General features: G+C 39.6%; 1 protein-coding gene across 8 annotated transcripts in view; it reads right to left on the bottom strand.

Moving 5' to 3' along the window:
• The window catches only part of LOC311224995 (uncharacterized protein), a 53,828-nt gene that overhangs the window by 31,199 nt on the left and 9,809 nt on the right, over positions 1-12,820 (bottom strand). For all 8 annotated transcript variants that reach the window (XM_084310177.1, XM_084310179.1, XM_084310176.1 and 5 more), the window contains 2 exons: positions 7,290-7,371; positions 4,736-4,826 (listed from right to left, as the gene is read on the bottom strand). In XM_084310177.1, the coding sequence (XP_084166303.1) occupies positions 4,736-4,826; positions 7,290-7,371 (173 nt within the window). The remainder of the gene's footprint in view (positions 1-4,735; positions 4,827-7,289; positions 7,372-12,820) is intronic.

The raw sequence follows: 12,820 nt of genomic DNA, 5'->3' as shown, positions 1-12,820 counted from the left end.
TATAAGGCATTTGTATAATTGGTCATTTCGTTGGATATACACTATATACGTTAAAATATTATTATAGACTTTTTTTTGTTTTCTGTTTCTGTACTTGCATGTCAGTTTAGCCACCTTGACTGTTAAGTTTCATTATGCATTATGTGTTGAGTACTGACTTTTAATAATTTTTGTTTTGCAATAATAAAAAAAAAAAAAAAAATCTACTAGTCTCTGGGGCTCTACTGGAGGGAGGGAACACCATAGATTCTACTAGTCTCTGGAGCTCTACTGGAGGGAGGGAACACCATAGATTCTACTAGTCTCTGGGGCTCTACTGGAGGGAGGGAACACCATAGATTCTGCTAGTCTCTGGAGCTCTACTGGAGGGAGGGAACACCATAGATTCTACTAGTCTCTGGGGCTCTACTGGAGGGAGGGAACACTATAGATTCTACTAGTCTCTGGGGCTCTACTGGAGGGAGGGAACACCATAGATTCTACTAGTCTCTGGGGCTCTACTGGAGGGAGGGAACACCATAGATTCTACTAGTCTCTGGAGCTCTACTGGAGGGATGGAACACCATAGATTCTACTAGTCTCTGGGGCTCTACTGGAGGGAGGGAACACCATAGATTCTACTAGTCTCTGGAGCTCTACTGGAGGGAGGGAACACCATAGATTCTACTAGTCTCTGGAGCTCTACTGGAGGGAGGGAACACCATAGATTATACTAGTCTCTGGAGCTCTACTGGAGGGAGGGAACACCATAGATTCTAGTCTCTGGGGCTCTACTGGAGGGAGGGAACACAGTTCTTACAAAAGCTGTTCCCTTATTTGGTGTTTTGACGATGATGGTGGTGGAGAGAGCGTTGTCTTAACATGTCGCTACAAAATCTCCCATAGGTGTACCCTGTGGGTGGGTTAGTGTTCTGTGGGTGGGGGTCATCCTGGAGGAGACAGAAATGTTCAGGACAGAAATGTTCCTGCCTTCCGTGCCTCAACAATGAAACCGCTTTGATCTTTACATTCAATGATTTAACGTAGCCAAACGTTACACTAAATACTAACTGGATAGTTCATGACATAAACATTTTATTTCATTATCTGAAATATTCTAAAATCATTAAGTCTGCTATGAGCCATTCTCCCTTTGTGTGTGTGTGTGTGTGTGTGTGTGTGTGTGTGTGTGTGTGTGTGTGTGTGTGTGTGTGTGTGCGCACACGTCCCATCTCTTGTCTTTGGAAAGACCAGATGAAGTCTGAGGAGTTTGATAGTATTTACTGAGGATGGGACGCTGAATGAAGAGGCAAAGAGGATGATAGACTCTTTTGAAATGTGGACGCTGAGGAAGATGCTGAAGATAACATGGAAGGATAAGATCAAGAATGAGGAGGTACTGAGAAGAGCGGGTATGCAAGGAGGACAGCTGCTGAAGAGGTTGAAAAAGAGAAAGATGGAGTTGTGCGGGCACGTTCTGAGAGGATCCAGCGGGGAGATGTTAAGAAGGTGGTGATGGGGAAGGTGGATGGAAAGAGAGGAAGTGGAAGACCAAGAAGAGGCTGGGTAGACGACGTCTGTGATTGGAGCGGAGTGAGAGGCGGAGTCACGGAGTTGGAGAGAAGAAGTGGGGACAGAATGGGTTGGAGAGTGATAGGCAACCTTCGGAACGAAGAAGCCACCTGATGATGATGATGGCCAGATAATGTTGATATTTAAACTTAAAAAATAATAATACATAATAAATGTATACATGATCATGCAACATTAATCGTTGTAGGAACGGTTTGGGAGAGGGAGGTAGGGAGGGGTTTTAGTTTGTGTGGTGTGATAACAATGTTTAAATTGAGAAGTTTAGACTTTAGTTTAGTTTTACAACAGAAATAAAAATTTTGTTATAATGAAAGTAGCGGAAAAAGGTACCGCCGGGGACCGGTATCGATTCCCAGGTACCGGTATCGGTTCAAATGTGAACAGTACCCAACCCTAATCGCTATCAGTATCAGACTAAATCAATCAATCCATCAATATACAAATAATCAAGAGTGATCTGATTAACTGAGTAATTTTGACCCCTGACCTTATAGCTTGGTTGTGAGCAGCAGTGTAAGTTGATGAGCTGGTTAAATACTTCAAGAAGTGCTCTCACCAGGTACTGGACAGAAATGTTTAAGACATTCAAAGAAATATTTGATAGAAACTTTGACCCAGAGTGTTGTGGGTATATCAAGTTCAAGTTTTGTTTTTATTTGTCACATTGAAATGCTTGGTTCTGTATGAGCCTCCTGAGATTGTGCTTCATACAGTAAAGCACAATCTCTTTATTAGTGGTGGGACTCGATACAAAAAATGTATCGAATTAATTCAAGACTTTACAGTAAATTAATCTAAATTAATTGCATTTTAAACGCATATCAATATTTGATACGAAAAAGCAAAATTGTTCAATTCAAATGGTGCGATAAAATGCATACTTTTTCCCCCCAATACAGTACTGAATTCTGCCATCCGGACACATGCAATTTGAAATATGATTATAGAATATAGAATATCAGGCCTATAAATTACCTTATTATGGCCAAGTCGCACATCTATGGATCGGGCCAAATCTCCCCTTTCCAATGGCAGAGTTCAATCTGGATTTAGTATCACCAGGTGTGCAGCAAAAACCGTAAATGAAATCTACTGTACGTACAGTTACTTTTTATAATGTAAGTTTCTCCGCCATTTTCATCAGATTGCAACGCCATTTTTTTTTTTTAGATGTTCACAGAAAGGTAGAGAAACTAACTGTGTTCTAATTTATGGCAATAACGTTCAGGTTTGTTCCACCCGTGAGATATGATCCAGAAAATAAAGAGGAAAAAATCTATTGAAAAATAAGTCAGATGATTGACAGGGGCTGCCGTGAGCTGGGAAGTGTAGTTTTTAATTTTATTCGAAAGCCCATCGAAAGCCCTGGGTCTCTTCTCTCAAAAGACTACACTCAGGTTAGGTTGCGCCAAATCCTTGCGTCAATCCTCGCCTTTTTCCGACTCGATGCCCTGAGATTTCTATAAACTCATATTTCACTAATAACACTTAAAATCCTTGGTAAACAAACATAGTGCTGAAAACCTTGACTGCTGTTTTGACAGGGTTAGGGTCTTTACTCTTGGCTACATTTGAAGAAAAAAAACGCAACATTAATTCATACATTCTGTAGAGATGGATTTATGGCGCGATATCATTCTCGTACCGGTACCGGACCGCTTGGGCTTAAGAGATTAAGTAAAAGTAGAAATACTCCGATAAATGAGTACTCTGGTTAAAGTAAAAGTCCTCCATTCAAATTCTACTCAAGTAAAAGTAGAGAAGTATTTGCTATTGAATGTACTTAAGTATCTAAAGTAAAAGTACAGATTCTACATGACGTTTGTGTATCCACTGACCTCTATAGGTTGTGTTAAAGTGGTGTGTGGTCCAGTTATGCTGCTCTGATTAAAGGTTATTTTAACTCATTGACCACCAAACCCGAGATAAGTCGGGTTATCTCGCCATGCGTTGAGCGCCAGAAACCCAAGATTTCTCAGGTTTTGGTCCTTTTATCTTTTCCTTTGATCCCCGTTCTATACGGTCAGCCGGAGCCTTCTAGGTGTCTGATTCAACTGCCTACGTTGGAATTGCAATAACGATCGAATCTCACCAGGTGGCAGTATCGCCTACCTTTTGAACTCTGATTGTTTGAACTAAACTGTCTCTGTCCTGCTCCCTTTCTTTCCTGACTCGCTCTGAGGGGGAGGAGCTTGTGCAGAGCAATCGCTAGATTTCCTCGCCTCAAAACCTATAGTTTCCCGTATACGAGTAATTACATATAAACGTGTAATCGCGATCGCCAATGGGATCATTGCAATTATTCTTTTTGGAGTACCTTCTGGCTAAGGTAAGGTATATTCAATGTCTATTTTACCGAACCTGAAACATGTTTCTGTCGTATCTTACCGGACTTAAACCAAGCGTTTTGTAACGATCGCATTTTCGGGGTAAGACCACCCCCCCCCTTGATGATTTTGTGAAGGCACATATGTACATACCTACCTATACCTGTATATACCTTTGATTTGGGAGTATTTGGGGTTTCAGGGGATCAACCAGAACGATTTGGGCTTATTGCATAAAACGTGTCATAAATCACGATCTATGAAAAAAGACTGGATTATTTTGGAAATGGGGCGATGTTTAGCGTGTAACAAACTACAGTGTGTAGAAATGAACTGATTAGTCAGTAATGGACTATGAACAATGCCTGTAAAATTAGCCATACTATTGTCTCCATAGCTATAATACAGAACACACGATGAGTCTGCAAACATCGCTAAAATTGTCAATAATGCTGGCGCCATTTAGTAAAGATGATGAAAGCTGGTGGCTGGTCAAAGAAAGTGGTATGTGGTCCAATTATGCTGCTCTGATTACGTCCTCTTGAAGTTGACAGGCTTTTCAAATGTGAAAGTATATAATCTTCATACATTTTTTCTTTTGTATATATTATGTTTTCTATGCTAAATCCTTTTCTTCAAAGTAACTAGTAACCGGTGGGTTCAGATAAATGTAGTGGAGTAAAATGTACAATATTTCCCTTGAAATGTAGTGGAGTAAAAGTATAAAGTTCCCTAAAATTTAAATACTCACATGAAACACAAGTAGCTAAAAAAATTATTTTAGTTACTTTCCCCCACTGGTTCCACTCCTCATAACAGACTCTTGAAACACTTACTAAGCTCTCCGTGTCTCCTCAGCTCAGTCCTCCAGTCCGTGGCTCCATCTCTGCTCAGGAACTTCCTCAGCGCAACACTGCCATCTATTGACTGATGGCGACAATACACCGTCACTCAGGTAACATGCTGGTTACATACTAACCAGTACATACTAACCAGTGGGAATTAATTCACTGATAAAATTCGACCGCAGTAGCGAAGAACCATAGTATAACTCTGTTTTGAAATGTTTTGAACAGTTGATGTGTGTGTTTACAAGTGTGAAGTCAATCCAAATCACTTGAGTGTGAATGTGATATATCACTTCTACGGTCTTTACCGGTGAATAAACACAACATTCGTCTAACTTACCATCTTTAGATAATAAAGTACTCAACCTCAACTGTCTTTAACTATGAATTAACACAACATTCTAACTTACCATCTTTAAATAATAAAGTACTCAACCTCTACGGTCTTTAAGTATGAAAGAACACAACTCTAACTTACCATCTTTAAATAATAAAGTACTCAACCTCTACTGTCTTTAACTATGAAAGAACACAACTCTAACTTACCAACTTTAAATAATAAAGTACTCAACCTCTACTGTCTTTAACTATGAAAGAACACAACTCTAACTTACCATCTTTAAATAATAAAGTACAAACCCTCTACTGTTTACAATACATTTACATTTAGTCATTTAGCTGCCGCTTTTATCCAAAGCGCGTTCTGGGAGCCTGAATACGCTATGTTCTGAGACCCGTTCTCAGAATATAGCGTATTCAGGCTCCCAGAACGCGGTTCCGTCTGGACGAAATGTGCATACGATAAAATACTTTGGTGGATACACCCAAAATCATCGTCGTCTGTACAAGGCCTTAGATTATTATAATTTTTTATTTTTTTTTCATTTCAGATATTGGTTGAAGAAGTGTGCCTTTAGTCGACGGCGAAAGATTGGACGGGTTTCGGCTGTCCTAACTGTGGTGGGAAGTTCGTTCCACCATTCTGGGGCAAGGACTGAAAATAGGTGGCTTCTCTTTGATGACCCTCCCGGAGCTCGGATAGGAGTAGGTCTGAGGCGGCCGGAAGATGCAGAGCGTAGGGGTCTTGAGGGTGTGTAATTAGAGACCATTGACCGGAGGTAGGCGGGAGCGGTTCCCTTTGCCGCACGGTATGCTAGGTCGAGGGCCTTGAAGCGGATTCATGCGGCAATGGGGAGCCAGTGCAGGTCCCTAAGAAGTGGGGTGCCATGGGCCGACTTCGGTAGGTTTGAGATCAGGCGGGCAGCTGCATTCTGAATGTGTTGAAGAGGCTTGGTGGCAGTGGTCGGAAGGCCAGCAAAGCAGTGCGTTGCGGTAGTAGAGGCGGGAGATGACTGTTGATTGGACGAGGAGTTGGGTGGCTTCTTTTGTCAGGAAGGGGCGGATCCTTCTGACGTTGCTCAGGAGTAATCTGCAGGTTCTGGTTGTCGCTGCGATGCGACTGACAACACAACACTAACTTACCATCTTTAGATAATAAAGTACTCAGTCTCTACTGTCTTTAACTATATATGAACATCAACTTACCATCTTTTGATAATAACGTTTGAAAACATTGTACCTCTGAAAACTTAAAACAGAGTTATATGGTTCTTCGTCTGAGGCGCTCAATGACCCAGTCTGTGTTTACATGGTTCTCTATGTTGCAGGCAGGTTACGTGGTTCTCTATGTTGCAGGCAGGTTACATGGTTCTCTATGTTGCAGGCACGTTACGTGGTTCTCTATGTTGCAGGCAGGTTACATGGTTCTCTATGTTGCAGGCATGTTACATGGTTCTCTATGTTGCAGGCAGGTTACATGGTTCTCTATGTTGCAGGCATGTTACATGGTTCTCTATGTTGCAGGCATGTTACATGGTTCTCTATGTTGCAGGCAGGTTACATGGTTCTCTATCTTGCAGGCAGGTTACATGGTTCTCTATCTTGCAGGCAGGTTACATGGTTCTCTATGTTGCAGGCAGGTTACATGGTGCTCTATGTTGCAGGCAGGTTACATGGTTCTCTATGTTGCAGGCATGTTACATGGTTCTCTATGTTGCAGGCAGGTTACATGGTTCTCTATGTTGCAGGCAGGTTACATGGTTCTCTATGTTGCAGGCAGGTTACATGGTTCTCTATGTTGCAGGCAGGTTACGTGGTTCTCTATGTTGCAGGCATGTTACATGGTTCTCTATGTTGCAGGCATGTTACATGGTTCTCTATGTTGCAGGCATGTTACATGGCCCTGTGGACCCAGGAAACACAATCAGAAATCCAATGGTAGAATTCCACGAGTGTCGATCTGAAAATGAGGTTGTTTTTCTTAATTCCCGCTTTTGCCGAAAACACCAATAATTTTTTTTTTTTAATAAATACAAAATACTGTGATTTTACAACAGAAAGTGATGATGTCACAATGGACAAAAGATCCATTTCAATATTACATCCCAAATGACCCGCCAACCCTCGGTCTTCAGATGAGATGGACATTCTTAACATTTCCCTTTTCCTCTGAATACGAGGACGGAGAAAGGATGTCACTCACCGCCACTACGTCCTCCAGCCGCTGCTGGGCCTCGATGAACGCCTCCGCCGAGCCCTCCAGCTGCGAGACCAGGGAGCCCCGCCTGGACGAGAGCAGAGGAACAGCTGGAGTACAATGTCCTATGTCTGGGTTTCAATGAGGCTTATTCATGGGGCTCGTTGAGCTTCGGGGCAGGTCCCTCAATGAATTAAGTGTTTAGATATCGTGCTGTGTTTAATGAGAATGCTGTAGTTGGTGCTGAGAATATGGATCATATCTTTTGGATGATGTAACGTTGCATTATGTTTTGTTTTCACGTTCAGTACTGTGGACTCTGTCCCACTGTCCTGCATGTATTCTGTTTGACATCGACGACTTTAATGCGTTATTTATCTCATGGTATTTATCTATATCCAAATATTAAAATCATTGGATACCCTTCAAATTGGAAACCGGTAACGTATCGCTCGCTGGAACCCACTGCAGGGCCGAAGAGAATGTTGTTGGGGGCCACATGTGGCAGCGTAACGATACACACGTTTTCAGATTCCATACAAATTTGAATGAATACAACACTGTAACTTACCATCTTTAGATAATAAAGTACTCAAACCTCTACTGTCTTTAACTGTGAATGAACACAACACTGTAACTTACCATCTTTAGATAATAAAGTACTCAACCTCTACTGTCTTTAACTGTGAATGAACACAACACTGTAACTTACCATCTTTAGATAATAAAGTACTCAACCTCTACTGTCTTTAACTATGAACGAACACAACACTGTAACTTACCATCTTTAGATAATAAAGTACTCAACCTCTACTGTCTTTAACTATGAACGAACACAACACTGTAACTTACCATCTTTAGATAATAAAGTACTCAACCTCTACTGTCTTTAACTATGAACGAACACAACACTGTAACTTACCATCTTTAGATAATAAAGTACTCAACCTCTACTGTCTTTAACTATGAACGAACACAACACTGTAACTTACCATCTTTAGATAATAAAGTACTCAACCTCTACTGTCTTTAACTATGAACGAACACAACACTGTAACTTACCATCTTTAGATAATAAAGTACTCAACCTCTACTGTCTTTAACTATGAACAAACACAACACTGTAACTTACCATCTTTAGATAATAAAGTACTCAACCTCTACTGTCTTTAACTATGAACGAACACAACACTGTAACTTACCATCTTTAGATAATAAAGTACTCAACCTCTACTGTCTTTAACTATGAACGAACACAACACTGTAACTTACCATCTTTAGATAATAAAGTACTCAACCTCTACTGTCTTTAACTGTGAATGAACACAACACTGTAACTTACCATCTTTAGATAATAAAGTACTCAACCTCTACTGTCTTTAACTATGAATGAACACAACACTGTAACTTACCATCTTTAGATAATAAAGTACTCAACCTCTACTGTCTTTAACTATGAACGAACACAACACTGTAACTTACCATCTTTAGATAATAAAGTACTCAACCTCTACTGTCTTTAACTATGAACGAACACAACACTGTAACTTACCATCTTTAGATAATAAAGTACTCAACCTCTACGGTCTTTAACTGTGAATGAACACAACACTGTAACTTACCATCTTTAGATAATAAAGTACTCAACCTCTACTGTCTTTAACTATGAACGAACACAACACTGTAACTTACCATCTTTAGATAATAAAGTACTCAACCTCTACTGTCTTTAACTATGAACGAACACAACACTGTAACTTACCATCTTTAGATAATAAAGTACTCAACCTCTACTGTCTTTAACTGTGAACGAACACAACACTGTAACTTACCATCTTTAGATAATAAAGTACTCAACCTCTACTGTCTTTAACTATGAACGAACACAACACTGTAACTTACCATCTTTAGATAATAAAGTACTCAACCTCTACTGTCTTTAACTATGAACGAACACAACACTGTAACTTACCATCTTTAGATAATAAAGTACTCAACCTCTACTGTCTTTAACTATGAACGAACACAACACTGTAACTTACCATCTTTAGATAATAAAGTACTCAACCTCTACTGTCTTTAACTATGAAAGAACACAACTCTAACTTACCATCTTTAAATAATAAAGTACTCAACCTCTACTGTCTTTAACTATGAACGAACACAACACTGTAACTTACCATCTTTAGATAATAAAGTACTCAACCTCTACTGTCTTTAACTGTGAATGAACACAACACTGTAACTTACCATCTTTAGATAATAAAGTACTCAACCTCTACTGTCTTTAACTATGAACGAACACAACACTGTAACTTACCATCTTTAGATAATAAAGTACTCAACCTCTACGGTCTTTAACTATGAACGAACACAACACTGTAACTTACCATCTTTAGATAATAAAGTACTCAACCTCTACTGTCTTTAACTATGAACGAACACAACACTGTAACTTACCATCTTTAGATAATAAAGTACTCAACGTCCTCTACTGTCTTTAACTATGAACGAACACAACACTGTAACTTACCATCTTTAGATAATAAAGTACTCAACCTCTACTGTCTTTAACTATGAACGAACACAACACTGTAACTTACCATCTTTAGATAATAAAGTACTCAACCTCTACTGTCTTTAACTATGAACGAACACAACACTGTAACTTACCATCTTTAGATAATAAAGTACTCAACCTCTACGGTCTTTAACTGTGAATGAACACAACACTGTAACTTACCATCTTTAGATAATAAAGTACTCAACCTCTACTGTCTTTAACTATGAACGAACACAACACTGTAACTTACCATCTTTAGATAATAAAGTACTCAACCTCTACTGTCTTTAACTATGAACGAACACAACACTGTAACTTACCATCTTTAGATAATAAAGTACTCAACCTCTACTGTCTTTAACTGTGAACGAACACAACACTGTAACTTACCATCTTTAGATAATAAAGTACTCAACCTCTACTGTCTTTAACTATGAACGAACACAACACTGTAACTTACCATCTTTAGATAATAAAGTACTCAACCTCTACTGTCTTTAACTATGAACGAACACAACACTGTAACTTACCATCTTTAGATAATAAAGTACTCAACCTCTACTGTCTTTAACTATGAACGAACACAACACTGTAACTTACCATCTTTAGATAATAAAGTACTCAACCTCTACTGTCTTTAACTATGAAAGAACACAACTCTAACTTACCATCTTTAAATAATAAAGTACTCAACCTCTACTGTCTTTAACTATGAACGAACACAACACTGTAACTTACCATCTTTAGATAATAAAGTACTCAACCTCTACGGTCTTTAACTGTGAATGAACACAACACTGTAACTTACCATCTTTAGATAATAAAGTACTCAACCTCTACTGTCTTTAACTATGAACGAACACAACACTGTAACTTACCATCTTTAGATAATAAAGTACTCAACCTCTACGGTCTTTAACTATGAACGAACACAACACTGTAACTTACCATCTTTAGATAATAAAGTACTAAACTTCTACGGTCTTTAACTATGAACGAACACAACACTGTAACTTACCATCTTTAGATAATAAAGTACTCAACCTCTACTGTCTTTAACTGTGAATGAACACAACACTCTAACTTACCATCTTTAGATAATAAAGTACTCAACCTCTACGGTCTTTAACTATGAACGAACACAACACTGTAACTTACCATCTTTAGATAATAAAGTACTCAACCTCTACTATCTTTAACTATGAACGAACACAACACTAACTTACCATCTTTAGATAAGAAAGCACTCAACACGTAACCCCTTCTGGTGTACGAACTCACCTACGAGATTCTAATTTTGATAAGTGAATTTTCATGATGAAAATTCGTGATGAATGATGAACGGCTACTGGCCAGCTTTAGGATTTTAAGACGGAATTCGGAGAAAAATACTATCCGATGCGCTACATTCAATGTACTGTTTTTGTTTGTGAATGGTCTGTATTGAGATGGTTCCCACCCTCCGCGGCAGGCCCTGCTCCGGGGAGCTCCACTTCACATCAGTGTGTGGTATCGTACCCCAGACACCGCATGGGCCATCAGATCAGTCATTGACCATAATATTAACACTCAAATAGATCTCCCTTAAATGACTGCGCTATAAAATTCAAAACTAATGCTTGTCTTGATGGATCGGATGGACAGCGAGTGTCTGCTGCCCGGCTGAGGAAATGGCTCTGGTGTTAAAGCGTTCCCCTCTTATACAACTATTTTTAGTGCTATGTAAATCACTGATAATTTGGTCTCTGTGATGAATAACCCCCCCCCACACTCCACATCTCCCGTCATTAAATTCTGATATGTCATTGTGATGACCATCAGGAAAGTGCGCCCAATTGAAATATATCGACTAGGGGGGAAAAAGGGAATTCTTTGTAACTCTTGATGATGATGATACAGATGTTATGTGTAGAAGCAGTCGTTACAATTGGACAGAGATTGTGATAGAATGTTGTCCAACAACTATTTACACGTGTGTGTGTGTGTGTGTGTGTGCGTGTGTGTGTGTGTGTGTGTGTGCGTAAACCCTAATTCATGCTTTTGTCTAATCACGTCTAGACTACTGTAATGCACTTTTTTCAGGCCTACCTAATTCAAGCATAAAAAATCTTCAACTCGTGTAAAATGCGGCTGCACGGATACCACTGTAACTAAAACTAGAAAATGTTATCACATCACACCAGTTTTGTCCACCCTACACTGGCTTCCTATTCAAGCCTGATCTGACTTTAAAGTGCTACTCCTCACCTACACAATTTTAAATGGGCTTGCACCGCTTTATCTATCCGATCTCATCTCTCGATACTCGCTCGCTCGTGCTCTGCGCTCACAAAATGCGGGGCTTCTATCGATTCCTAGGGTTAAAAAGAAATCCGCCGGCCACAGAGCCTTTGTCTACCGCGCTCCCTACCTGTGGAACAAATTACCTGCAGTCGGGCACCTGCTCTGTCGAAGCTTTTAAATCCCTGCTTAAGACCCATCTTTTCTCTCTCTCCTTCAACCTACCCTGATCTCACCCCCCCCCCCCTATTGCTAGGTTTTAGTGAGTTTTTCCTTACTTTCACGTGGGGTATGTCTGGGAGTGTTGCATTTATTTATTTTGCATTTATTTAAAAAATGTTGGACCTTATGGTGTTCTTGTTTTGTTCTTGACTTATTGTGATGTTTCTTCTTGACTTGTTTAAAGAAGACGGCCCATGGAGACATTAACGTGTGTTGTCGGGCCTTACAAATAAATTTGATTTGATTTGATTTAGGGTTGGGTACCGTTCACATTTGAACCGATACCGGTTAAAATATACCTGTATCACTGTACATATTAATACTACAACTCTACATACACCTGATTAGCATTATTACTCAGTAGTACTCTATATACTAACTCGAGTTTAATCACTTGTAAATTGTATATTACTGTATACTGTATTACTGCTCCTCCCCATCTATCCGAGCTCTTGCACCGCCACACCCCCCA

The sequence above is a fragment of the Notolepis coatsorum genome (genome assembly GCF_963971535.1).
Source record: "Notolepis coatsorum genome assembly, chromosome: 3".
In the NCBI taxonomy this organism is placed as follows: domain Eukaryota; kingdom Metazoa; phylum Chordata; class Actinopteri; order Aulopiformes; family Paralepididae; genus Notolepis; species Notolepis coatsorum.
This window is presented reverse-complemented; position numbering and strand designations above follow the sequence as displayed.